Source organism: Lissotriton vulgaris, chromosome 5 (genome assembly GCF_964263255.1).
Source record: "Lissotriton vulgaris chromosome 5, aLisVul1.2, whole genome shotgun sequence".
NCBI lineage: Eukaryota > Metazoa > Chordata > Amphibia > Caudata > Salamandridae > Lissotriton > Lissotriton vulgaris.
The window spans coordinates 1187695394-1187722273 of NC_141693.1; the positions used below are offsets into that span (position 1 = coordinate 1187695394).

The 26880-nt window shown below is 41.9% G+C and overlaps 1 protein-coding gene across 1 annotated transcript in view; it reads left to right on the forward strand.

The window, feature by feature from the left end:
• LOC147712245 (scavenger receptor cysteine-rich domain-containing protein DMBT1-like) overlaps positions 1-12869 on the forward strand; it is a 283837-nt gene extending 270968 nt beyond the window's left edge. Inside the window, exon 14 of the mRNA XM_086922978.1 lies at positions 12283-12869. Coding sequence (XP_086779104.1) covers positions 12283-12332 — 50 coding nt within the window. The 3' untranslated portion in view covers positions 12333-12869. The remainder of the gene's footprint in view (positions 1-12282) is intronic.
• Positions 12870-26880: the final 14011 nt, after the last annotated feature.

Consider the following 26880-nt stretch of genomic DNA (forward strand, 5'->3'; position numbering starts at 1 on the left):
AAAGTTGTAATGTAATTTTTTTAAAAATGGTTCAACATAGAATTTGGCTGGTGAAGTGATCCATGCTTTAAGTCCTCGTTGTTAAAAAAAAAAGTACCAGTAAATTGCTTTGTGCCAAGCAAGAGTTTTTGGGTAGATGCTTGGCTTATTCTTGTTCGAATAGTTGCTGGGGTCGGTATGTGTTGTCCGGGGTTTCCTATGGTCCAAAAGAGCCTACGGGGAACTTTTGGTTAACTTTACAGTGCATTAAATGTACAGCTATTTCTCTAAATAATTTAAATTGGTAAAAAGTTTACTTAGATATTCATAACGAGTGCTAGCTTCGGTGCAGGACTTTCGGTGGCTTGTATTGGCCTGGGCAGTCCACAATGGGGAGTCGGTCTTAGACAGTCAATCAGATATTATATTTAGTCTGTTTTATCAGTTTCCTCAGATTGTTCTTCTATAGTTTCATTGCATGGTGGCAGTAGAGCCAATCTCAAATGCACCATTTTGCCCACGTCCAATATGACAAAACCCTTCTCTTGTTGTGTGGAGCTCTCTATCCCCTCTGAGAGATGTTGACACCGGGGAGCTACTGAAAAAAACATTTGACAGTGGCTTCTCCTCTTTGTCCAAGATGCCAGCTGTCTGCAAAAACAAAAGAGCAGCCCATCTTGTATGTCCACCATTTGCCCTTCAAAGGTGGCTTTCAATTTGAGGCTCGCTTTTGGGCTCACACCCTGCTTGGCCTTCCTGCCAGGAATAGTTCACACCTCTTCCAATAGCAGGTCCTATGTGTTCCATCCTGATAGTTGTACACACCTCCCTCATTGGGCAGAAAGTTATCTCATGGACAGCAATCATACACAGTTACTGGAAAACTGGGCAACAAAGTGGCAGCTTTCCAAAGTCGACATTCATGCAAAAGCTGCATTACATTCATTACAATTGACCTGGGCATCAAGCCAGATTTAATGCAACAATTCATTTTATACTTTGAAGTACTAATCTTAGTAATCCCATTCAGAACTTAGCATTGCTGAATTGTCAGAGTGTAATTGGGCAGTAGCTAATAAAACTACTGGCCTTTGTACCTTAAAAACTAAAATGGGGGGAGGGGGGGGTTTACTGTCGGACACATAAAAATCACATTCAGCTTTTCAATATACAGCACCCTGCCTTAGTGCTCTTTAGGCATTCATTAGGGGTGATTTACATATATTACAAGCATTGGCAATGTCAATAGCTCTTACCTATGTAAGATCTATTGGCTCTGCCAAGGTCTTTTATCCATGTCGTACAGCAGCATGGCTGCAGTTCAGCATGGTTACAAGTTATTGGTGTGGTGTAAAGTGCAGATGAATAGAGTAAAGTGGCGTAGAGGAGAGTGGAGAAGTGTGAAATGGCAGAGAGGGCCATGGAGTGGCGTAGAATGTTGTAGAGCGGAGTGGTTAGAGTAAAGTGGTGTAAATTAGAGTGAAGCAGCATAGGGTAGAGTGGAGTGGCAAAGAGTGATGTGGAGTGGTGTACAGTAGAGTGGCGTGAAATAGTGGGATAGAGTAGAGTGACAAAGAGTTGAGTAATGTAGACTAAAATGGTGTGGAGTAGCATAGAGTGGAGTTGAGTAGAGTGGAGTGGCATAGAGTGGCGTAGAGTAGAGTATGATCAAAAGGGGTGGAGTAGAGTGGAGTGGTGTAGAGTGGCTTGGATGGTGAAGTGACGTAGAGTGGAGTGGCACATAGTAGAATGGTGTGGCGTAGAGTAAAGTGGCATAGGATAGAGTGAGGCAGAGGGGAGTGGCACAGAGTATATTGCCATAGAGTAGGCTGGTGTACACTAGAGCAGAGTGGTGTGGAGTGGTGTAAAATGGCACAGAGTAAAATACAGTGGCATAGAGTAGACTGGTGTAGAGTAACTTAAAGTAAAATGAAGTAAAGTGGCATACAGTGGAGTGTCATTGAGTAGCGTGGAGTGGAGTGGCATAGAGTAGAGTGGCATAGAATGGCATAGAGCAGAGTGTCATAGAATGGTGTGGAATAATGTGGAGTGGTGTAGAGTGGCACAGAGTGGCATGGAGAGTCATAGAACAGAGTGGAGTGGCATGCTGTAGAGTAGAGCGGTGTAGAGTATAGTAGCATGGAGTAGAGTGGCACAGAGTAGAGTTCCATAGAGTAGGGTAGTGTAGACTAGAGTCAGAGTGATATCGACTGGGCAAAGTAGTGTGGAGTGGAATAGAGTACAGTGCATAGAGTAGAGTGGCGTGGAGTAGAGTAGTGTTGAGAGGTGTAGACAGCTGTGGAGTGGCATAGAGGGGAAAGGTGCAGATTGGAATGGCGTAGACTGGCATAGAGTGGAGTAACCTAGTGTAGAGGGCCTAGAGTAGAATGGAATGGCATAGAGTAGAGTGCTATAGAGTGGAGAGACATAGAGGGGAGTGGCATAGGGTGGAATGTCATATTGTGGAGTGGCGTGAAGTGGCCTAGAGTGGAGTGAAGTTGTGTATAGTAGGGTTGCATACAGTAGATTGGAGTTGTGTGACATACAATAGAGTGACATAGATTAGAGTGCATAGAGTTGAGTGGCATGGAGTAGGATGGAGTAGTGTAGAGTGATGTGGAATTGTGTAGAATGTTATAGAGTGCAATGGCACTAAGTAGAGTGGTGTGAGATAGAGTAGAGAGGAATAGAGTGGTGTGAAGTGACATAGAGTGGAATGGAGTGGCGTAAAGTAGAGAGGCTTTGAATTGCGTAGAGTGGAGTGGAATGGCATTGAGTGCATAGAGCAGAAAGAAGTGGCATGGGGTAGAGTGGCATCCAGTGGAGTGGGGTAGGTTAGGGTGGTGTAGAGTGGAGTGGAATAGATTGACTGAGAGTGAAGTGGTGTATAGTGGAGTAGTACAGAATAAAGTGATCTGCGTAGAATGGAGTGGAAATTTGTGAGGTATAGTAGACTGCAAAGAGTGCCTTGGAGCAAGATGGCTTAGAGTAGAGTGGTGTGTAGTAGAGTAGCATGGTGTGGAATAGAGTGGAGTGGCATAAAGCGCAATTGTGTGGAGTGGCATGGAGAACAGAGGAGAGGAGCAGATTAGAGTGTAGTAGAGTGGAGTGAAGTGGCATAGAGTTGCGTTGAGTAGAGTGTCGTAGACCAAAGAGGAGTGGTGTGGCAAAGAGTTGAGTCATGAGAGTAGAGTGCATAGTGTGGCGTAGAGTAGAGTGGTATGGAGAGTCGTGGGATAGAATGAAGTGGCATACAGTGTGGTGGAGTGGCATAGAGTGGCGTGGCATACCTTGGAGTGGCATAAAGTAGAGTAGCATAGAGTGGAGCTTTGAGTAGAGTGGCACGGAGTAGAGTTGAGTGACATAGAGTGGAGTAGCATAGAGTGGGTTGGAGTGGCATAGAGTGTTGTGGAATGGAGTGGTGTGGTGTAGAGTACAGTGGTCTACATTAGAGTAGCAAAGAGTGAAATGCCATAGAGTTGAGTGGCGCTAGAGTGGAGTAGAGTGGGGTGGAATTGAATGGAGTGGCATACAGTAAAGCGGCACAGAGTGGAGCGGCGTAGAGTGAAGTGGGGTAGCGTGAAGTGGCATAGAGTGGAGTGGCATACACTGGCATTGTATAGAGTGGCATAGAGTAGAATGGTGTAGAGTAGGGTGGCTTAGAGTAAGGTGGCATAGAGTGGTGAGGAGTTGCGTGGAGTAGAGTGGCATGGTGTAGATTTGAGTGACAGAGAGTAGAGAGGCATAGAGTGGAGTTTTGTAGAGTAGAGCGCAATAGTGTAGAGTGGAGTGGCATAAAATAGAGTGATATAGAGCAGCATAGAGTAAAGTGGAGTGACGTAAACTAGGGTGAGTAAAGGTGGAGTTGAGTAGAGTGGAATAGAATGGCGTAGAGTGTCATGGTGGAATGGAGAGGCGTAAAGTAAGGTGGCATACAGTAGAATAACATAGAGTGGAGTGGTGTAGAGTGTCATTGTGTGGAGTGGAGTGGCATAGAGTGAAATGGTGTAGAGTGGAGTGGCAAAGGGTGGATTTGTGAAGTGTTGAATGAAGGGGATGGGGTAGAGTTGAGTACAGCGGAGTGGCATGGAGTGGTATAGAGTGGCTTAGAGTGGAGTGGTGTGGCTCAGAGAGGAATAGCGTAGAGTACGGTAGGGTAGTACAGTTTTGGTTGTAAGTAAATTAAGCATTTATTAATACAGTGTCTTGAATTGATTACATGTAAAATAAAATCCAAAATACATAAAAGTGCATCTTCTGAAACCATTCACATTGCACATCCAGGAATAATACTCGAACAGTTTACTTTAAAAAAAAAAGTTAGCGCCTAATGTACTAGTGGTGGAGATAGGCTTTAGGCATCATGGCTTTACGCCTTTCTCCACCACTTCTGAAATGCAAGGTTGCAACATATTTACAAGGATATGGGGCAGCATTGCATTTCCCAATGCGATGGTGCTAAGTTTAGCAACATAGTGCCTACGCAGGCACCCTTGCACTTTGAAAATGTTGGTGCAGCTCCACGTTCTGATATTTTCTCTTATATATGCACCTCTGTGTGATATTTTACCAATCCCAGAATACAAGCACCAATGTAGAGCCCAGGGGCCCTAACCCATCAAATTGATTGGGGGTGTATCGAATAGTAATACGTCCCGGTTTGAACTGAGGATCATATTTACCATGTAGTTGTGTCGCATTTGCAGCACGCAATTGGGGTGCATGTGTGAGGCAACTGCTAGGTGCAAATTATCAAGCCATGCGAGTCGCAAAATAGGGTTGGTACATTGGGCTAACAGACTTTGCTGTTGCAAAGGGGCTAAAAAACTTGACCCTATCTGATACTGCAACTGTAGAACTAACACAGAAACCCACATTAATGTTAAGTAAACACACAAATCTACCACTGCTCCCTTTAATGTCTCTCTAGGTGATTCTTAATCAAACTCTTAGTATCATCGTTAAGATCCCATCATAGCCAATCAATTAAAAGCTCACAGGTTTGAGAGCACACGCAATAACAAACGAAGTCAATTGTGTAATGCAACAAAGATAGATGATGCCATCTAACCTTCGGGAGCAATACGAAACAATCAACACAGAATCCGTGCTGCCATGTACAGGTAAGGTGATGTTCTGACTAACGTTTTACCTTAGTTCACTCACTGATGATAATGCAAATCATTTATTTTGACAACAGGCATGCATTTACAGCCATGTTCACTGAACGACAAACTTGGAAAATAGATACACCCTCTGAAAAATTGCCATTCTAGTTTAGGTCTAACTATCTAAATTCAGCTTAGCTGGAGAGATAAGTGTGTAGGAGCACACAAAGCAGCACACATTGAAAAAGTAAAAACGAGGAGAAATAATGCATTTCCCCTCATTTCGCCAATTTAAGACTAGGTTTTACCTGGTCTTAATTTTGGCGCAACCTCTTATGTATGTCACCCTTGTATATAGGGGGCAGCATCAAAATGAATGGGTGTTGCGGTGAGACGCCCACCGCAGCACACACTGGCCACCTTTTCACTTGAAGCATAGCGTGAAAAGGAGCCTTATTTACAAGGCAGCCTTAAGCCAGGTTAAGTGGCTTAACGTTGCCTGGTACATAAGGCGCAGCCCCTATCACCACCACAATGTTAATGTAGGTGAGGTTGTGGTGGTAATAGGGGCTTGTACATATGCCCCACAGTATTTCAAAAAGATGAGAAAAAAGAAAGACAAGGAAGAAAACATATTTGGCCTAGTCTCCAGGAAGGAGCTAAAACAAGAAAAAAAACAGAAAGCCTATAGGAGCTAATCAATCGAAATATTGCACATGGGAATTAAAACTAAAACAATAAATGGTATGCTGGGGGTGGGACATAAGCTGACTGATTAGTAAACAACACGCCTTGCAGCAAAATGCATTTGCTGTGTAGGCGAGATCTAAAAATGCAAGGTTTGGGCTTAGCTATTGCTTTAAATGACAGTTTAGCTAGCAGTTTAAACTGATGTGCCAGCTAGAAATCACGGGCTGGGAGTTATGCTTTTCTTTGTCACACTTGTGGTGCACCATAAGTGCTGCGGTCCACAAGAGACACTTTAACACACAAGCCATGGGTACCTTGCTAACATGAGCTAGGGACTTATAAGTAAGTAAACTTTTTCCAATTGTAGGTAAACCAATCCGAATGACACATTTTAAGGGTCACTGAGGCCTTTTGGCAGGACTTAATACATCTTCAGCATCAAAAATCCAGCACCATTGGTCCAAATACTTAGGGTGATCATGCAAAAAGAGGATTTTACTTGCAAGATTTCCATGCTGATAGAGAAAGTTGCATCTGAGTGGATAAGTCTCACTTGGGATCCATACAGTAATTCATGTCAGACCAGACTATACAATAATACTGCAGAACAACCATCCAGTTCATATCCCTTACTGTTTTCCCTCCAGAATGTTTGAGGGTAAAACGAAATGTAGCATGTCTGTTATCTTAAATCTTCCTACTTCTACATGGACAATAGATGTTTTCCTCTAGCCTACATCCCATATGTCAAAGGGTTGCCACCCCAGTGGAAATTAGTTGAGCCATTCCCTGAGGAAACTGGACAGTGTCATATTTTTCTAAAGGGGTGAACTACCTCTCTCTCTCACGACCGTCTGCAGTGCGTCTTACTAAATATGTTTTACTGAATCCTACTGGGAATACTTGAACACTTAGGGGTATATCTACAAGGGGATATTATCACCAGATCATCACTTTGAGCGATGCTCTGGTGAAGATATGCCCATTTCCATTATAAAGTGGGCTTAATGCCACATTGTGCAATGGGGATTGCTTTAAGTATTCCACTGCAACACTCATTGACTTTGATACTGCCCAAGACTCACTAGGAGGTGGAAATCTGAGGCAGCTCCAAAAACTAATGCAATGGAAGAGCAGGCATAAGAATGCTGAAAATAAGAGAAATACTTTTATTTCTCCTCATTTTTGCTTTTTGGGTGTGTTACGGCGGGATTTTTGATCTCTTATCAGATCAATATAGATCTAGATCCCAACTCAGGTCGACTGAATCTTTGTTACCTGTCATAGAGTAAAAAGCAATCCACTACTAGGTTAATCAGTTTAAGACTTTGCACAACTCTGAAGAACCACTTACTACGAATAAGTTTTAAAGTTTTATTATAAAGCCAACGATAACTGGAGATACAAACATCTCAATATAAGGTTCAAAAGATACACTGGCATTAGTACAAACATGAATTCTCTAAATGCTCTTAGGCGACAGAAGAATTTCACCAAAACTAATTCAAAGATCATCAAGTTTGCAAGAATAGGCACAAGATGTAACTTGTGCGACATTTACAAAGGGAAGGAAAATCCAAATTAGACTGTCCCTACACTAGACTAAGTGACATCCCTACTTAGCAAGATCTTAACCTAAAAAGGTGTCAGCCGTGGTGACTTCCAAAGAAGATCACTCACTTTCCCTTAGTCTTTGTTGTAAATCTGTGCATCGCAGTTATGCGCTATCTGCCTACCCATCCGCTCTCTTAGGTTCCTCAGGCCATCTGCTCTACCTCCACCCAGGGGTGCTGTCCCTAGTACAAAATCACAATTACAGTAGAAACGCCCCTCAGAGACGCCCCTCACGTACACCCCTCACGTGGTGTCGGTTCTGGCTTTTTCCATGCTGATACTCCTCTGGGCTCATCGTTAGCGTTGACCTTGCTTCTCAGGCTCCTCTCCGGCAAGACGGTACCCCGAGGAAATTCCTGAACCCTCCTCCAGGCCTGTGCCTGTCTCCCAGAACAGAGCTCTATTCATCACTCTCTTGATTGGAACCCCCTTGCACCTGCAAACAGACACTCACGAAGTGGGCCCCAAATTCCGGCCTCCAGCTTATCTCTTAAGTCGTAAACCTTCGAGCATGGTTCACAATTTATGCTTAACACGACCTGATTCTAACTAGCACATGCAGATCAAAAGAAACAACCTTATCTCTTCAGGCCTACTAGAATTACATAAAACGGGCCTGTGCACACTATGAACCTTCATTTCTCAGCCTAAACAGTATTCTAACTTATTACACACAACTGGTTATAGGGAACACTTCTATAAAACGTATATTTTCAGTTCTATGATCAATAATACTTTGAATTATGACAACAGTAATCCATATCATGTGAAATTGTAAAGGCACGTATTCTTTCTCCGTGAACTGCCATGAGGCCTACACATTTCTACGTTTAGCAGCATTACATTCTCCTCTGCAACAGCCACATAACATGGAATTTAATATCATTCTAACATCTCTAAACACTTCTACATTAGCTTTTCATACTGATATATGCACTCTGTATTAATTAAACACTCTTATATGTATGCACTCTATAAATTCGACACTCTTATATCTTCCTTTAACTAGACTGGTGCAACGTGCTTGTAAATATGGTGCACCTCTACATTTTACTTGATTTGCGCTCTCTCAGGTGTGTACTACATTCTGCAGCACACATAGAAGTAACAAATTGCCATTAGTGATTGTTTATATGCAGGAAGAGACACATTCCTCCACATAAACAAGCATTCACTGCAACGCAGGCACCCTTGGTGTTTTGGCGCTAGGCAGCTAAATTTAGCACCAGTGCTAGGGAAAACACAAGGGGCAGAAATCCCCTTTGCAACCGCGAAAAACTGTTGTACATCTGGCCCATAATCTTTTTTTTAGAAAACATTGCAAGTTTCATACTTCATTCTTATTAAAAAGCGGCAGGCATTAAAACACAGGGGCATAAAACTGTACCCCAAACATGACTACTTATGTAAACATGTAATGGTATTTTTATAGCGCAAACCTGCCAACAGAAGCAATGGCACATAGTACATTAGATGGGGGTTGAGAGGCGATCTTGATCACGTACATCTAGTGGGAAGTACACAAATACATTTCACATTTTTAGGTACAGGGGTAAAAAGTGATTAGCCCGGAAATGCACAATGTTGAGCTAAGTGCTAAGGCTGGGATTTAAAACCAGGGCCCGAGGTTCCAAAGTTAGGAGCTGTAATATCTCATGATGTGATTTTACTGCAACTTGATGCTTACACTCTAATGAGATAATTTAACTGTAAATGAACACTCTAGTGGGGCTAAAGGAGAACCCACAAATAAATCTATGTGAATTTCTATGCACATATTATTGAGGGTATTAGCTGTATGTGTTTCCACTCCTTAAAACTACATGCATTTAAATGAGAGTATATGACGGAATGGATATACACTTATGAAGTCAAGTTTCTGTATGCACATAGTGGTGATGTTCTGTGACTGTGTGTGTAAACGCATGTGAGGCTTCTGTTTTTTTGGGGAGATTTGACCTAGCTACAAAGAGCATCTCTAATGTGATGTATTTTGCCTAGAACATTGCTCTGCATGAATGTCTTTGTCTGTGTGTATGTACAACTCGAAAGTAGGGTTTTATTGGGGAGGGTGACAGGGTCCTGCAATTGAAACAACACACTGCCTGACATTTTGAATCATTTTATAAACTTTGCAAATATTTACTTTAAAATATATTTTCTGTTTGAGACATTCATGGGGTTATGTAATGGAGGGACCAATTCACAAACTGCTTTTAGTAGCATGTAAAGTAGTACTACATCAGTTCTACTCACATACTACAACATGCTAATCACAGACATATTACCGGATCTCCACACGTCTGTCTCTCCTATTTATTTTTGCAGAGATCTCTGCTAAGTTTTTGGGGATATCTACACTTATTGGTTAAGTTTTTATAATAAATGCAAGAGGTACAACAGAGAGTGACTGGAAAATGGGTACCACTTACTACTAAATTGAAGATTTTTATAGAAATTCAGGAAGGGTTTAGAGAGGCACATGCCAAATCAAACACACACCCACAAAATAGTAAGACAAATTCTATTCACAAACTCTAGAGGTGTTAAAACAGATTTAAATGAGCTTCAGCCCAGTCCAGTACGTCAAGAACCACACATGACCACACAATGGTATTGCAACATGCCCCATAGAAAACAATGGATACAGGAAAATAAAGTAACACCCTATAGGAGCTAATGTTAAATTAATTAGATTATGTCAACATTTAACTTCTGGGGGCGTGTTAAAACAAATATATGTTATTAATATTTATAACAATAACTTACATTAATTTAAAAATACTAAGTAGAAATGTTAGTGACAGTGGAAATTTAAAAATGATTCATCAAGTGCATTGATATATTTTAATTCCTTATTTAATACAGATTTAATTTGAACACAATGTGTTGCAAATTTTTTGTTTAGAACTTCTACATTCATATTCATTTTTTAAATTAACATACAATTGTATTCTATAATGACATATACTAATTTCAATGACCTTTTCCACAAGGGGACCTCCACATACATATGTACAGTTCAAACTAGAAACTGTACACTTGTAAATCCTTTTGTAGGCTGCTGATGGACTGGAGGCATGTAAGGCTAAACCTAGGTGTAAATTTAAGTCTGAAATTGTGAATATCAAAATTTTGAAGTATTACACCTAGGTATAGCGGTTAATATAAAAATGAGTAGGTATTCACATTATGTTATCATGGGCCTGATTTAGAGTTTGAAAGGTGGCGTTACTCCATCACAAATGTTGTGAATATTCTGTTTGCATTATTTAGAAAACTAGATAATTTACAGCGTCTTTCTCTGGCAGCAGCACCCTTTAGAGGAGAGCAGCAAACAGTGCACATGAGCGACAAAATAAAATATTTTTGAGTCATACAGAGAGAGGGGTTTAGGATCCATTCACATGTTGGCCATTTGATTGAGTCAAATTTGTGTGCTTCCACTAAAAGGGCAGCATGTATTGCATTTTTTGGTTTATGGCAAAGTTTATACTTTATTCAGTGAGACTGAACTGCTTATCGTGGCAAACCAACGATCATTGCTATAAGGTTGATTTCTTTATTATGAAATGTTATGATAAAAGGACTTGGCTTGGCATACTTATTGTGAAAGCATATGTTTTTGACGATAGGCATGTAGGTGGGAATTTTTTATAGTCTATGTTAAAGCCTATAGGTATGTTGTTTCGTGGAATTTTACGGATTATCATAATAGGCAAGGATGTTTTTATATCTCATGTTTAATCAGGTTTACTGCTTTGTGAATCTCTCAGCAAGTTTACAATTCAGAGTTATGTCTCAAGACCTATATCTCAAGTTGTACAGAGCATAATATTTTGGTACTATCCTGCACATTTATCGCTCCAGCTAAGTTGAATTTAGATAGTCAGAACTAAACTAGAATGACAATTTCTCAGAGGTTTTATCTATTTTCCAAGTTTGTTGTTCAGTGAGCATGGCTTTAAAGGCATACATGTTATCAAAATAAATGATTAGCATTATCATCAGTGAGTGAACTAAGGTAAAAAGTTAGTCAGAACATCACCTTACCTGTACATGGCAGCACGGATTCTGTGTTGATTGTTTGGTATCGCTCCTGAAGGTTAGATGGCATTGTCTATTTTGTTTCAATACACAATTTACTTCCTTTGTTATTGTGCGTGCTCTCAAACCTGCGAGCTCTTAATTAGTTTGCTATGATGGGATCTTAAGGATGAGACTAAGAGTTTGATGAAGAATCACCTACAGAGATATTAAAGGGAGCAGTGCTGGATTTGTGTGTTTATTTGAGAATAATGTAGGTTTCTGTGTTAGTTCTACGGTTGCAGTATCAGGAAGGGTCCCGTTTTTAGCAAATTCCTAAAGGTTAGGATGTCATTAATGGTGTGGTTGACTTTCCGAATATTTCTCCACCATTGATCCACCTCAGAGAGAACATCCTTCCTCGGATGTGTGTTCTGATGATAACATCCCTGTCGCCTACAAGCTTCCATCTTCAAAATAATTCTAATACTGTCAACTCATATTGTACAGGTGTCTAATCTCTAAAGGCAACAGTTATTTTCTGACCAAGGGTTGATACTGACACATACGAGGAAACTTCCAAATATATTTAGGAAAAGAAATTGGTAAGAGTAAGAAAACTGGTATCAGCAACTTCAAACAGTTCCTTTAGGTGCTAATATTTCCAAAATTATTTGGCCATAGAAGTCCCTTTCAAATGGTTTAATATATTTGTGGAAATAGCTAATTTTGTCTTAATCTAAAGTATTGGATGCTTTGAAGTGAGCAATTATTTACAAACTCATGATTAAAGAAACTTTTACATTTTTTAATACAATTTGCTTCTGATTTTCTCCTTGTATAATTGGTACTTTACTCATTACAGGTACAACTATAACACCACTGACTGAGGTGTCTGATCAGCCCTCCAGCTAAAGACATCACCATTCAGCAGCAGTTCTGTTGTCTGCCTTTAATTGCTAGAATCAAATGCAAATTATGCTTTCTTGCATTCCTAGGAATTCACTATGACAACCCTCCGTATCTACAGGACTTCTAATGAACTCCAAGATGGACCTCAAGAGCCTGTCTTGACAGACAATACCCAATAATTTTTCTGGCCGGGGTCCTCCATACTGCTTGGATCTTAATATCAGAATTATACGAACACTCCTTGTTTTGGAAGTGTGATTCTCTGCTTCACCCTAATGATACAAATCAATAGTTTTATTTGAGTTTATTTTACCTGTTAAATGTTGTGAAAATCTGATCCAAACTGAGTTGCAATCACCTGAGTCATCACACACCTACCATGTAATCATTTTAAGCTCTAAATTGTCTTTGATCTATGTTATGACTGCCCGATGTAAATTATGGAGTTCTAAGCTATGGTCCCAAATACCTTTGTATGCTTCAGCGCTCATTAAGACTATTAAATCATGAAATAAATAATAATGCTATTCATGGAAAAAAGATTTTGTTTGTGTGTGGGGTACAGCACTGAACATCATGCAACTGGGTAAAAATATGTGAAGGCTGTCATGAGATATTCAGAAATAATTACAGTATTCAGGCTCTTTAGAAAATTAGGCATTAGAAAGAAATCAGCACTTCTGGCAGCCTTAAAAATGTAAGAGCATTGTTAAGCCAGAAAGAGATCTGAAAAGGCACTGTCTATGTCATGTTTTTTCCACTGCGATCAATATGTGATGGTGCCAGAAACCAGACAGTGCTTAATTTGTAAAATATTAGCTTCCAGTGCTAAAGTTTTGTAGGAGGACACACCCACTCACCCGGCTCCACCCACTTCCTCCACTGGCTCCACCCAGGTCCTCATCGGGCACTTCTGAAAGCCAGATGTAATATTCGATCTGAATTTCAGCAAGAGAGCTTTCTGCAAAAAAGGTTTTGATAGAAGGTTCCCTCTGCCCCCCTTAAAAAAGGTTTTAAAATGAAACCAACAGTGCATTCAAAGCACAATTTTGGAATACATTGGATAACATATTATTAATGCATTGAAAAGGGAACAAGGTTGAACATGTACACCATGTCTTTATCCCGTTTAATACCTGGTCACACCATCACCGTTCCCAAAAACCACTTTAAACCTTGGTGCTTAGCTCTTTCATATGAAAGAGCGAGTATGTTTGCAAACATGAAGAATACAAATAAAATCTCTGGTGCTGCAAAACTATATGCATCAAAAACCTGCTGGATATGTGTTTCAAACAGATATTAGAAACTCTTCAATATGTCAGTTTAAAAAAAATAAGCTGCAGTAGCTTGAAACGTATAGAAAGTGGAAACATGCAGAAAAAGATTCTAGCTTTTCTTTCTCTATGGAGTGCAAAAAAATGTTTTCACTGTGCTTGTTTGTTTAAATTATTAAAATAGAGTAGAAGAAAGAAAAAAAAGATCTGCAATGTGCTGCTTTGGAATTGCTTGTTGCAGCCAAGCAGCAATAATTTCATGTTGCACCTTCATCTTTATCTGGAAGAGGTGCGGAGAGATATGAATGGGACAAACATCTGAGACTATATCAGGAAAATAGACGTCCTCAGCTTTAGCTTTCTCCTTATTTACACCAATGAATAAAAGGGAGAGTCAACCAAAGAAAATATCAGCCTAGGATCACACAAATTGGCTAAGCAGGTAAGCCAGCAGTGATTCCAGGTTTTCAATTTTCACCTCTACTAAACCACCAACTCGGCATGTTTTCTGACATCAAAGGGAAACATTTTGTCCTGAAACGAGATTATAGAAAACGTGACAGGCAGATTTTTTTTTCTTTGTGACAGGCATACAAGCTCTTAATGAAAAAGACAGACTGAACACTTCGTTGCCATCTTGCAGCATAATGCTGCACCCGTGAAATAGACAGCTTTGCACAATTTCTTTACAGCTGGCCTGACTGAAATTACATTTAACAGAGGCGCTTCAGAAATCGAGTGTATGTCTGAACTGTCGACCGACCTGCAGAGGGGACATATATCTGCATGGTCGCTATGGGAATAAGTAGCACACAACTTTTAATCAGCTGGATCTTTGACAAACGAGTGTGGAATCTGTGGCAGCACTTTGCAGGTAGTCGTTGCAATTCAGACATTATTTGGAGTTCACACAGGATTCTGCAAGCAGGCCCCTTGCTATCAAATTTGAACTCATTTGCTGTGCCCAAATCCCACGCACATTGTTGTTTTTCGATAGTAAATACACAAAAAAACTGTTATTTGACATGTAGCTATTTTAATGTGCATGTGCCAAAGGCTAATCGGTGCTTACATCAACAAAAAACTGAATGCTCTCTCACAAGAAGGCCCACTTCCTGAAAATAAAACACTGCCCTGGTGAGCACGTGGCACCCTTCAAACTAAGCTGCCATCACTGTGAGAGTACCTGCTGTAAAGTAAGGTGGGGGCCAGGCCAGGGGCTTGTATGAGGTCTCAACTCCACACTGCAGTCATCCAATTGTGTGATCATCGGCCTAATGGCCTGTGACCTCCCAGCATTGTTGGGACAGACTACAGCACTCACTTTCTTTGCTCATTTCTTTGCTCATTTACACAGGTCAAGTATTTAGTAAGATTTTCAGGTCTGTCAGGAGAATATTAACAATCCTGCCATAGTGCTGCCAATAGCATCCCTAATTAGTCACATATATACATGCTTTATATTTTTTCCCAAGCCCGGGATTTAGGGCGGCCGGGTGACAATAAGTTACAACACAATGTCTTCCTACAAAGCTCCAGGCCCAAGCCCCTGGGAACTAATCAGGGCCTTGGAAGAGGAACATAGGGTGTTGGTATGCAGGATATAAATGATCAGTATTAGCTATTTCAAGCTCCTCATCTGCATCTAATTTTTATTAAATAGAGGTCGCTCTTCAACCAAAAAATCCTGCTAGTCTTTCATAGATAGCAATGTTATGTCATGGCCTTGGTACTTAAGCTTTTTATTGTGTGTTAAATCACTTTCATAATCACCACACACTAGCAATAATGCACGGAGATAACCAGGCCGGACTGTGTGTGCTAGAGGCACGCAGCCATTGATAAGCTCACTCACTGACCATCTTTTCAAGCATTACAATGTAAGCATACGTGACGGTTATTTACCTGCCCATCTTCCCCCGTGTGCAGCATTCGCTGAAAAAATACAAAATGCTCACTCCTCATGTTTACGCCTGCACAGTAAATCGTAAGCCATCCTGCTGTACAAAAATACCACCAACAGGGATACAAATATTCATCACTGAATATACTGTGTGAGTGTGATCCGCTGCATCACCTCACACATGATGTCATGCTTAACTGAAATGGTGAACAGTGAGTGAACTATAAAGCAAGCAGCTCAGCTGAGCTCAAATATGTCTCAGACACATACACGCCACAATACCAGGCTCAAATAAAAGCAGCATTATTTACGGCCTTTTAATTACCTGATTCAGAGTCCTGCTACTGCATGTCATGCTGCTTGCTTCTTCAACTGACTGACTAGCGCAGCGCTGCGGCTGCGCAGTATGCTGGGGCGGGTGCAAATTTGGGACACTGATTCATATTGGTCAAAGTCTGACTCAGGACACTTGACAATTCAACCCAAGGTGAGACGGGCGGGTTAATAATGTATTTGGTCTGCCATTCGGTCGTCCATGGGAGGGGCATCAGAGTGTTTTTAGTCAAAGGGGCCAACAAGGGTTTAACAATGTGAGAAAAGCTAGGAATCCACTGCCTACAAAAAGAGGTAAGATCAATCAGTGCACTAACTTTCTTCTAATTACGGGGCACAGGCATGCCTAAATAGCTTGAATGCAGTCAAGTGTGAGTGCATGTCCCTCCTTAGACAGAAGGTGACCTGAATAGGTAACCTGCTGTCTACAATATTGCAATTTCTTCCGGGAAACATTGTGATGGTGAGATGCAAGAAAAGAAAGCAATAACAGTGTTCCTTCTTCACACTGTTCAGGGGTATCAGCTGCCAACAAAATCTCATCAACATATTGTATGAGAGCCACCCTTTTTGACACAGGGAAAGATTCAAGCTTTCTTTTCAATACTTGGCTGTAAATGCTAGGACTCTCTGAATACCCCGGTGGAGCTCTACAGAATCTGAAGGATCGATTATTCAAAGTGAAGCTGAACAAATAACGGCTGTCATGATGAATGGGTATCAAGAGGAAAGCATTCTTCAAAACAATCACACTGAATGTAGTTGCAGTCGGAGGAACCATAGTAAGAAGTGCTGTGATGTCAGAAACTACTGTATATTGGGGCACTACAATCTTATTTACCTCTCTTAAGTCAATAATAAAAGTGTATATTTTAGTATCAGTGTCTTTCTTCAAAATGGGAAGTATAGGGCTGTTACAAATATTGTAAGGGACTTCTTCCACAACTCCTACTGTAATCAGATCTTGAACAATACGTAATAATGCCTCTTTGGCCTTCTCGAGATATTTTATATTGAGGTAGTCGAGGCAATGAAGCGCCCTCCTTCACTTGAATATGAACTGGTGGGATAACCATTTTTCCCACATCGGTATATGATGTAGCCCACAAAGTACTAGGTAGTGATGCCAAAGCAACTACTTCTCTAAGGAGACAAGACCTCTCAACCATGGGATAGTTGTCATTTAAAATAACATGCACACATTCTGGGGAACACCGTATCGTAGCACGAAAATGTTTGAGCATATCGAGACCCACAATATTGTCTGGCATGTTAGGGGAAGCAAAAAAGGACAGGCTTCAGTGAATTTATCAACATGAAATGCAAGCGGCTACAATAATGGGCTTAGGAAGGGTGTCCCATCGAATCCTATCAATGGTATTGTTTTTTTTTATTTTTTATATTTCTTTTTATTAAACAGTTCAACCATAGCACATAAATTTATTACAAGCAGGTGACTTCATCATTTCTCAGTAACATCGTATACAATACAAAATCCGTTACAGTTATCATATTGATCAGATCAAGGGGTTTCAAGAGTGTCAGTGTCAATCTGCTGATGAGGTGGGAGACAAATGTCACCTCTGTAGCAGTTTCATGCTCCCTATACCGTATTCCATTTCCCTGGGCATCCTCTAGCAATGAAGAGTGACTTTTCCCCGTACATGCACCAGTCTAAATCCTCTTTCCACTTCCTCAATTGAGGCGGCTGACTCATGCCCCACTGCTGTGCTATGTTTCTTTTTGCTATCATATATGCTAGCGTTGCCCATTGTATAGTGTATGCGTTGAGGACCGTAGGCTCCGAGACGTTTAGTATGCACCTCCGAGCCTCCGGCTGTATGTCAACCCCCAGTATCGCCCGCAGTGTGTGGTGGATGTCTCTCCAATAAAATTGTATTTGTTGACAGTGCAACAGTATGTGGATGAATGTTTCCTGTTACATAGGTCCTATGCAATATGCAATATTGTAAGCTGCGCTAATCTCAGCCTGGCCTGGATTGCAACCACTCATGAGGAAGAGATCGCTTCCTGACAGTCCTCGTCATCAAGTTCTAAGCCATCCCTGTTTCATTTTCCTTTACGGATCAGTAACGGATCTTCCATGTTGTTGAACAATTTCCTATATATGAGGGAAATGGTCTTCTCTTGGAGATGGCCGTTCAGCACCCTATCCTGCAGGGGGGAGGCTTCCAGGAGCGTTGTGTTACCAGGGATCTGAGTGAGTAAAGTATGGCGGACTTGGAGATAACGGTAATACTCAGTGTCTGCCAAGCTGTACTGTATTTTAAGTGACGCAAATGACTGAACTGTTCCCCCCCCCAGATGTCTTTGATTCGCGAGATCCCTATAAGGTCACATTTATCAAAACCCTTGAATTTCCAGAGGCTTCCCAATTTCTCCGAGTTCCACAGTGGAGTGGCTAGTGTGAGTTTGTTCTCCCACTTCAGGTGTATATTAGCTGTGTGCATACCTGGACGGTGTGTGCTGTTGGTCCTATTAGAGGGAATCTACAGGGTTTAGAATATAACACTCCAGTATAGTCTCCCCCTTGGAGCAGCCACCTATCCATAGCATATCATCTGGGTGGCCTTACATCCCGTGGTTGATAGCCACAAGCTGGGACGTCCAATAGTACTTCCTAAGGTCGGGAAGACTAATTCCCCCGCCGTACCAGTTAAGAGTTAACTTGGAGAACGCTATGCGGGGCCTGCCATCCCAGAGAAGTTGCCTCTGGAGACCATCAATTTCTTTAGAGTAGGATGCCGGGACGGGATCCATCGTATTTTGGAGTGCATATAGAAAACGAGGCAGAGCCATTATCTTAAAAAGGACTACCCAGCCTAGCATGGAAAGGGGAAGGGATCTCCAATGTGTGACATCGTTCTAAAGTTTCTGCATGGGTGGGCCCATATTACGGGCAAAGCAAAGTTTTGAATCCAGCGTCACATAGATACCAAGATATCAAAAACCTTCAGGTGCAATCTGGATTGGGCAGTTTAGGTGAATCACCCTGAAGGACGTAAACTACTTTTTTGGACAAGTTTACAGTGAACCGAGAGTACCTCCCGAATATTGCCAGCACATCCAAGAGGCAGATCAATGATGCTCCCAGATTAGTAAGGTAAAGAAGAATGTTGTCTAAATATAGGGATATCTTGTCCTCCCAATCCAGTGACCACCGTAATCGGCGGATGGATCGTTCTTGCCTGATCCAGGCCGCCAGTGGCTCCAATGCCAAATGCAAAGAGGAGCGGAGACAGGGGGCAGCCCTGCCGAGTGCCCCTGCTCAGCTGGAAGTACAGGGATTAGCAGTTATTTACCAACACCCGGGCCATCGGGCCGGAGTACAGGAGGTGAATCTAGCCTGTGAATTCCGGTCCGCATCCTAATTTGCCTAGAACCGTGAATAGATAGGGCCACTCAACCATGCCAAACGCCATGGTGGTGTCCAATGATACTAGAGCTACCGGTTCCAGTATTGTGGGTGTTCTTCTCAGTACTCCATGCAGGCGACGCAGTTTGAGGGCCGTATTTCGATGAGGCATAAAACCCGACAGATCAGGGTGGACCAGGGTGGGCCAGGGTGGTAATGACTTTAATTAGACGTGTCGCTAGCAATTTTGCAAGGACTTTGGGCTCCACATTTAGAAGCGATATTGGCCTATAGGATGTGCAGCTGGTTCTGAGTTTGCCTTCTTTGTATATGACCACCATGTTGTCAACACGTTGGTCATATGGGACCATTCCCTTCTTTCTACTCTCCGTTAACACTGGAAGTAGGGGGCAAGTTTATTAGGTCTCAGTTTCTATAGTTCAATGGGGATACCATTGGGCCCTGTAGCTTTCCCTGAATTCACACCCCTGATTGCCTGCGCCACTTCATCATCCATCAGTGAGGATTCCAGGTAGTCCCTATTTTCATCTGAGAGCTTGGGAAGTCTTATATCTTTGAGCATCTCACTATTATCCGCTTCGGTGAACCTGCCGGTTGTACTATACACCATGTGGTTCGATGTTATTGTTAAGCCAGACAGGGGAGGGCTAGGAACCAATTGGTTAGACAGGGCACTACGAGTAGCTCCAGTGTCAACCAAAAAACAATCAGTAGATCCCAAAAATAAACATAGGGACCCTTCTGATCTACTGGAATTTCAACTGATTCCTTACCCCATCCTAGGCATTCCGATGCATAATTAGAATCCTTCAAATCATCGGTCGAATAATCGGACATTTGATATTGATTTCGACTGTGGAAAGTATAAGAAGAATTTTGAGTATGTTCAACTGCCCCAAACCTAGTACGATTATCCATTCCTCTCCTATTTCCTAAGGTCCCTGGGCCGCTTCTTATATTTCCTGTACCACACTGATACTCCTGTCCTTTCAAAAGGGGACAATCAAAACACCAATGTCCAATAAGCACACTGATCGGAGGACAAAGTTGCTCGAGGGAAATAGGGTGCACCAGGACGATACATTGCACATCCGTCTTTACCACCACTTCTATAAGATGGACCATAAACCTGAGCTAACATAACTTTCATCTTTAAATATTTAGCCTTTTTATTCTCCTTGCATTTCGCTTCCAATTCCTGACGTTCATAATACTGAGCTATAGTCAAAAGACAGACTGGGGAAGACGTGATCCATGAACTCTTGCTAGCCTTTAAGCGACTAGCTATTTCTGGTAACATGTTCGTGACAAATTTGTCAACGAACAGATGCTTGCCCGTGCCATCTGTCAATGGCTGCCCACTAAAGTCATGGAATGTCTCCTCAAAACGTGTAAAGAAATCAGAAACTGATTCATACACTTTCGCTTACAGGACGCTAACATAGTCCAATCTATCTTTTTAGGAGTTATAAATGTTTTCAGCTTAGTTAATATAGCCTTTGGAAGGTCTAATATCTCTTGTTGCAGTTTCTGAGCAGTTTCCCTTTCTACATCTTTTCTCTCTATTTCTGCCCAAGTGTCTCGGAAAGCTGTACGATTATCTACTTTACTAATAGATCTCCACATATCAGGGGGTAAGATAAGCCCCAAAAAAAAATGTCAATATCAGGCAAAGTCATAATCCAAGAATTAATAGCTCCTTCAACTTCTTCATAAAAAGCAGCTGGATTTTTCAGCGGGGCAGGCATAGTAGCTTTAAGAGCCATGACTTCTGCTTTACTCTAATGAGTGTAGACCCAATTATAATCAAAATATCCCTTTGCATCATTTGAATCTTCCTTGTCACATGTTCCCGCACCCCTAGGAGGAACATATAAAGACGCAGCTTCAACCATTGGTTTCCCATAAACTACAGTATCCTTATCTGTCCCTGGAACTTCTTCCTGCGGCACGGGGGCTGAGCTGTTTGTTCAGCTGCAGTTGCTATGTTTTTCTCCTCCCACAAACAGAATGCATCAGTTCATAGTTTAACCAAACGTCTAATTAAATTGGCCACCTGGGAAGGGAGAAAAAGACCATCTCTCAATTGTTTATGATCAGATGTTATATCAACAGGCTCTAATTCTTTGAAATGTGTCCTAACATTTTCTATTAATCCCCCATGGTACGATTCTGCAAAATATAACTGCTCTGATTCTGACCATTGCTGAACATCTGCTATAATGTCTGGACCAGTAGTGGTACAACGAGCTGCTTTACGGGCAGCAGATTTAAAAGAGGCCACATTGTCAATGGTCAAGAAAGAGCAAGTTGTCCATGTATTTCTAATTCTGTTCACCTGATCTGAGTGAGATTTATTGTCATCAGAACCATCCTTGGGGGCAGAGAGAAAAGTATATGGAGGCGGAGATCGGTCTAACAAAATTGAATCATCCTGAGGTTGATTAAGTAGAGGATAAAGGGGGCGCCAGGCCATTTAGCTGTAAACTATGCTCCCTATTCTAAAAAACAGGCAAGGGGTTTTTAGTACTTTAATAGACTAACTTACATAACAAATGATAATGGCAATGCCTTTGCACACAACACACACAGTAATTAGACAGTATTTTCAGTAGTCAAAACAGTTTGTGGAAGGAGCCAGTAAGTAAGACAATCGGATTGAATTCAGGTGTAACAGAAATCGTTTATTGGTTCCACAACCAGCCGACACGTGTTATCATTTGTTATGTAAGTTAGTCTACTAACTTATTTTGAGCAGTTGGGGGGTCTTTTCCGTTCGCCTGCTTGCACCACATTGAACCTGAGAACTAGCATACACTAGCGTCCACACTAGGTAGAGCGCCCTTCAATTTTCTGAAGTACTAAAAACCCCATGCCTGTTTTTTAAGTAACTGGATTCAGATAGGGCAGCCTCCACGCTTTCTTTCTCCACTGTCTCTTTAAATCACAAACTGGATTGATTTAGCTCCCTTTTCCTCATTTACCAATGGATAGAGCCAAGGATGGAACACGGTGAGCCGGGAATCATAGGAGGAGGGATACTAAATACGAAATATTTTTGGAGAATTGCGCCACACACGCGTAAAACAGTCTTGAAGATTTAATCCCCTGCCGGCTACAGCCTCCACCGAATACTCCTAAAGCACCACAGCGCTTGCTCTGAGAGACCCGGTCTCTAAGAATCTGACACTTGGATCGTGAACCTATATCTTTCTAGAACCTTACAGTACGAGTCAACATACTGGACGCAACTTACCGGATATTTTGCTATCAAGAGCTTCCTTTTACCATAACACGTACCCGGCTGGGGCGTATAGGATCACCTATGGAAAGTTGACCGTGAACTTTCCCAATATTCAGACCTATAGACTGTTAGGTCTTCAAAACAGCCCTGAGGAGTTGCAGTGATTTTGTTCCCACGCAACGAAACACATGTCGGCTGGTTGTGGAACCAATAAACCTACAATGATTTCTGTTACACCTGAATTGAATCCCATTGTCTTACTTACTGGCTCATTCCACAAACTGTTTTGACTACTGAAAATACTGTCTATTTACTGTGTGTGTTTTGTGCAAAGGCATTGCTGTTATCATACGCTCCCTATCCTCTTACTCTTTTATTTTCTTAATTTCTTTATTTTTCATTTCCAGCGCTTTCATATAAATATTTTTGCGCTGTTTTTTCTGCTAAAGCTTGCTCTCACCTCACTCTCTCATGCGCTTCTTTCTCCTACATTCGTACACAGTCAAACATATCTTGTCTACTTTTACGCTTAAACGCACATTGTTCTACATACTGAATCTTTCTAAGATCAAATGACCCATTTATAGGCCATCGCAAATCAGGATCCTTTTTGGTGTATTTATTCCACAGTACACTATGGAAGGAATACCGTTTTTAATGTACATATACCTACTTGGTGTTCCTTTAGAGGGAGCCGGCTGACTTCGTTCTAAATCCATGTTGGTACCGCCAAGAAAGCAACACATCCTTCGAAGCGTGCTTGAAACAGCATGTCAAAAATATTATAATAAATATAATAATATAACAAAATAGTACTTATCACAAATACAGTATCGTTCAAGAATACACAAGTTTGGGAATAATCTCTTCTATGCCTGCCTATGTATGTTGCAACAACCATGTTACTAAACCAAACCAGAATTTTGGCCAAAAATCAAGAGTGCAGCTTTAGAGACCTTACCAAGCAAAAATCTCCAGCTTCCAACTGCCAAGCTCTGAATCAACCTAATGGTCACTGTAAGACATACGCCAGAGGGATCCCAGTCGGGGACCTGTCGCCACCTGGAGGGTCAAATCGGGAAAATCGGAAAAGCACTTTGGGCTGCAAAGACAAGGGTCTCCTCATGCAGCGTACATCCTCAGCGAGATTCCAAACCTCCGTCAAGACCACTCAGTTGGGCAGCCGTGTCTCCGATGAGCCCCATGTGACAGGCACCAATTTGTGGCAGCTAGCCTTTCCAGAGGCCCATTAGGGCAGGAGTTTTCCCTTTTTTGTCCTCAAGTCCTTAGACCAACAAAATAGAGTTGCACGGAAGCTTTAATATTAAACAAATATTTTATTATCAACACTCATGAATGGGGACTACATCGATACAGAACTCTTAGGCAATGTATGAGGCAGTACATGGAATACAGAAACCAAGGTGCTTATATATACCTTTTCTGCAGAGTAAGTATGGAGACTCAAAAAGAGGCGGTACAAGTATAAACAAGTATAGCTTTTCACAAATATGGACAAGTAGAAAATACTTTGGGGCAGATTTACAATAACTGGCGCATCCCCAGGGATGCGCCAGTTATTGTGCGCCACAGCTCCGCCACCCATGGTGCGCCGCATTTGCAATGCGGCACACCATGGTGCAAGGAAGGGCAGATTCATGACGCATCTTTTGGCTTACGGGCGGCGCATTGCTGGAGTTGCGTAACAAGCGCAACACAACTCATGCAATGCACAGGGGCCACCCATACATTACATGGTGCGTCACTCCTCACGCCTGCTTCTAGCAGGCGTAAGGAATTGACGTAGCAGCTTTGGGAAAGTGACTCAGTGAAATCTTGTAGATTTCACTGAGTCACTTTCCAGGGGCGTTCCTGCGATGGAACGCCCCCCCTGCACCGGAACGCCTACATGAAACCTGACGCAGGTTTCATGTGACGCAGGGCCTTACACCGTGACGCATTTCCATAGATGCGTCACGTTGTAAATGCCTCGTAGGGATGCGCCACGTTTACGCTGCCTTGAGTGACGCAACAGTGGCGTAAACGTGGTGCAAGGGGCTTGTAAATCTGCCCCTTAGTCAACAGAGTGGCAGGAGTAACGAAACTGTTTACATCAGTTGAAACAGTCTGAAAGTTGAACTTAATACAGTTGTATTCTGACAGCTACAAGCCTTTCCGAGCATGCACAAAGCTCTGGCTCAGTACTGAAGGAGTTAACAATGTTGATGACTCAGACAAAATACAAGGGCAGGTAACAGTGAAGACGGGAGAAGCACATGGCAGGCACATGGCTTAACTAAAATGGAGGCCACAAACAAAATGGCTTCAGCTCATGCTAACAGTGATCTCTGCCAACCTCCACAACATTACTGAAAATTACACAGGTACTTTGAGAGACAAAACAGGATAATATGTCTGTGTAGCGTTTTGCTGTGGCCTGAGTAAAAATAAATAAAGATCACAAAAAAATAATAACTTTAAGATCAACAGAAAATATGGAGTATGCTTATTAGAAAAATTTTGAGTACACTCAAATGACAGTTGAAGTGATAGAGATAGGTGATGAAGGGTTAGTGTCAAGTGACAAGTGGTTATGAATATCAAAATGACGTGAACTGTGAAGAAGATCATGGAATACAGATGGAGAAAATTTAGGACTTAAGAACTGTGGAATGGAGAATCAGTTGAGCCACAGGGCATTATTGCTAAGGGTTGAATAAGTGTAGGGAATGATATCAAAGTGGGACTAGGCAAAGGAATGTGATCATGGAAAATTGTTTTCAGAAACATAAATATACTAACTAGGAATTTTTCTTTTTTATTTGCCATGTACCACAGCTTTCATTGGAAGGGGTCTGCACAGACCCAGAACGTGGCAGGATTATGCAGAAAAAAATGTATCATTCTTGTGCAGATGTGAACATGCTTCTTCATTGGGATAGCATAGTATTGAAAAACTGGCCAGCGTTTTCAAACTTTTGATCCACCTTTCAAAGCTGGGTTAAGTAAGTAGTGTCAGGAGAGTTCCTGCAGCCATCTCGGCTGCTCCCAAGCTGTGCGCTCTAGGAGCATATTAACTTACAGGCATGTGCCTATAAAGTGCACATCCCTGTATCTTGTAATTTGGTTAGTGGTGTAGTGGTACACTTTTCACCCGAATGTATGCAATGTTCAGATTATCTTTTCATTTGGGACGTGCACACTACAGAGTATTTATTCAGACCCACTATGTGCACCAATTTGCAAAACATATTTTTTATTTGGTCTAATGCCTCTAAAATAGATGATTGGCTGGCAACTTTCAAAATAAAAAAAGTATATATTTTTCAGTGTATATATTCATAGATAGGTGTTCCACATTTGTGGCACCGTTTATGAGAAGAACCTGCTTCCTGTAGTTAATCTTTAATTCTTTATTCAACCCATCAATCAGTAGATTTGTAGATCTCTTCTTGTCACTGGTGAGGGTGTACAGGTGCTGGCATGCTCCAGTTGATTAGCTGAATACACAGGGTTTCAGAGACTTTAGGAACTCCGAAAGAGATACTGAGGTCTTTAGATGAAAGGGTAACTCGTTCAATGACTTTGCTACTAGGTAGGAAAAGTAGCAACCGGTCTGGTGCGTGGGGTGAGGGTTAGATAAACGGATGTGAAGCAGAGGTGCCGTGTGGGTTGATGGAAGTGCAGGCAGTGGTTCAAGCAGGCAGATCCGCAGTTGTTTAGGGCCTTGTATGCATGGAACAGGAACGTAAGTTGGCATCGTTTCTGTACAGGGAGCCAGTGGAGTTCCCTGAGGTAGAGTGATGCGGGTTTGCCTAGGGAGATGCAGGGTCAGGCTGGCTGCAGCATTCTGTATGGTGTTCATCAGAGGAGATGAGGTGATTCCTGCATAGAGAGTGTTGCCCTAGTCCAGTTGGCTGGAGATGAGGGCCTGGGTGATGGTGCATCTTGAGCTTTGGGGTAGCCATTTGAATATCTTATGAAGCATGCAGAGGATGAAGAAGCAGCAGGAGGAGATGGAGTTGACCTGTGTCATCAAGGCTATATTTTTGTCCAGAATGATGCCTAGATTCATAGTGTGATCAGTTGGGGTAGGAGTAGGTCAGAGTACTGAGTGCCACCAGAATGCATCCCATGGGGAAGCTTTTGTTTCTGAAAATCAGTACATCTGTCTTGTCCAACTTGAGCTTCAGGCAGTTGTCCTTCACCCAGTTGGTGATGTCTGTCATGCAATTGTGGAAGATGGTGTTTGTGTATTCAGAGAGGGAGAGGATTAGTTAAGTGCCTTCAGAGTAGTATATGATGTTGAGTTTGTGGGTTTTTGAGATGCTGGCCAGAGGTTTCATATAAGTGTTTAAGGGGATGGGGCTGAGCGAGGATCCTTGGGGTCCTCCACA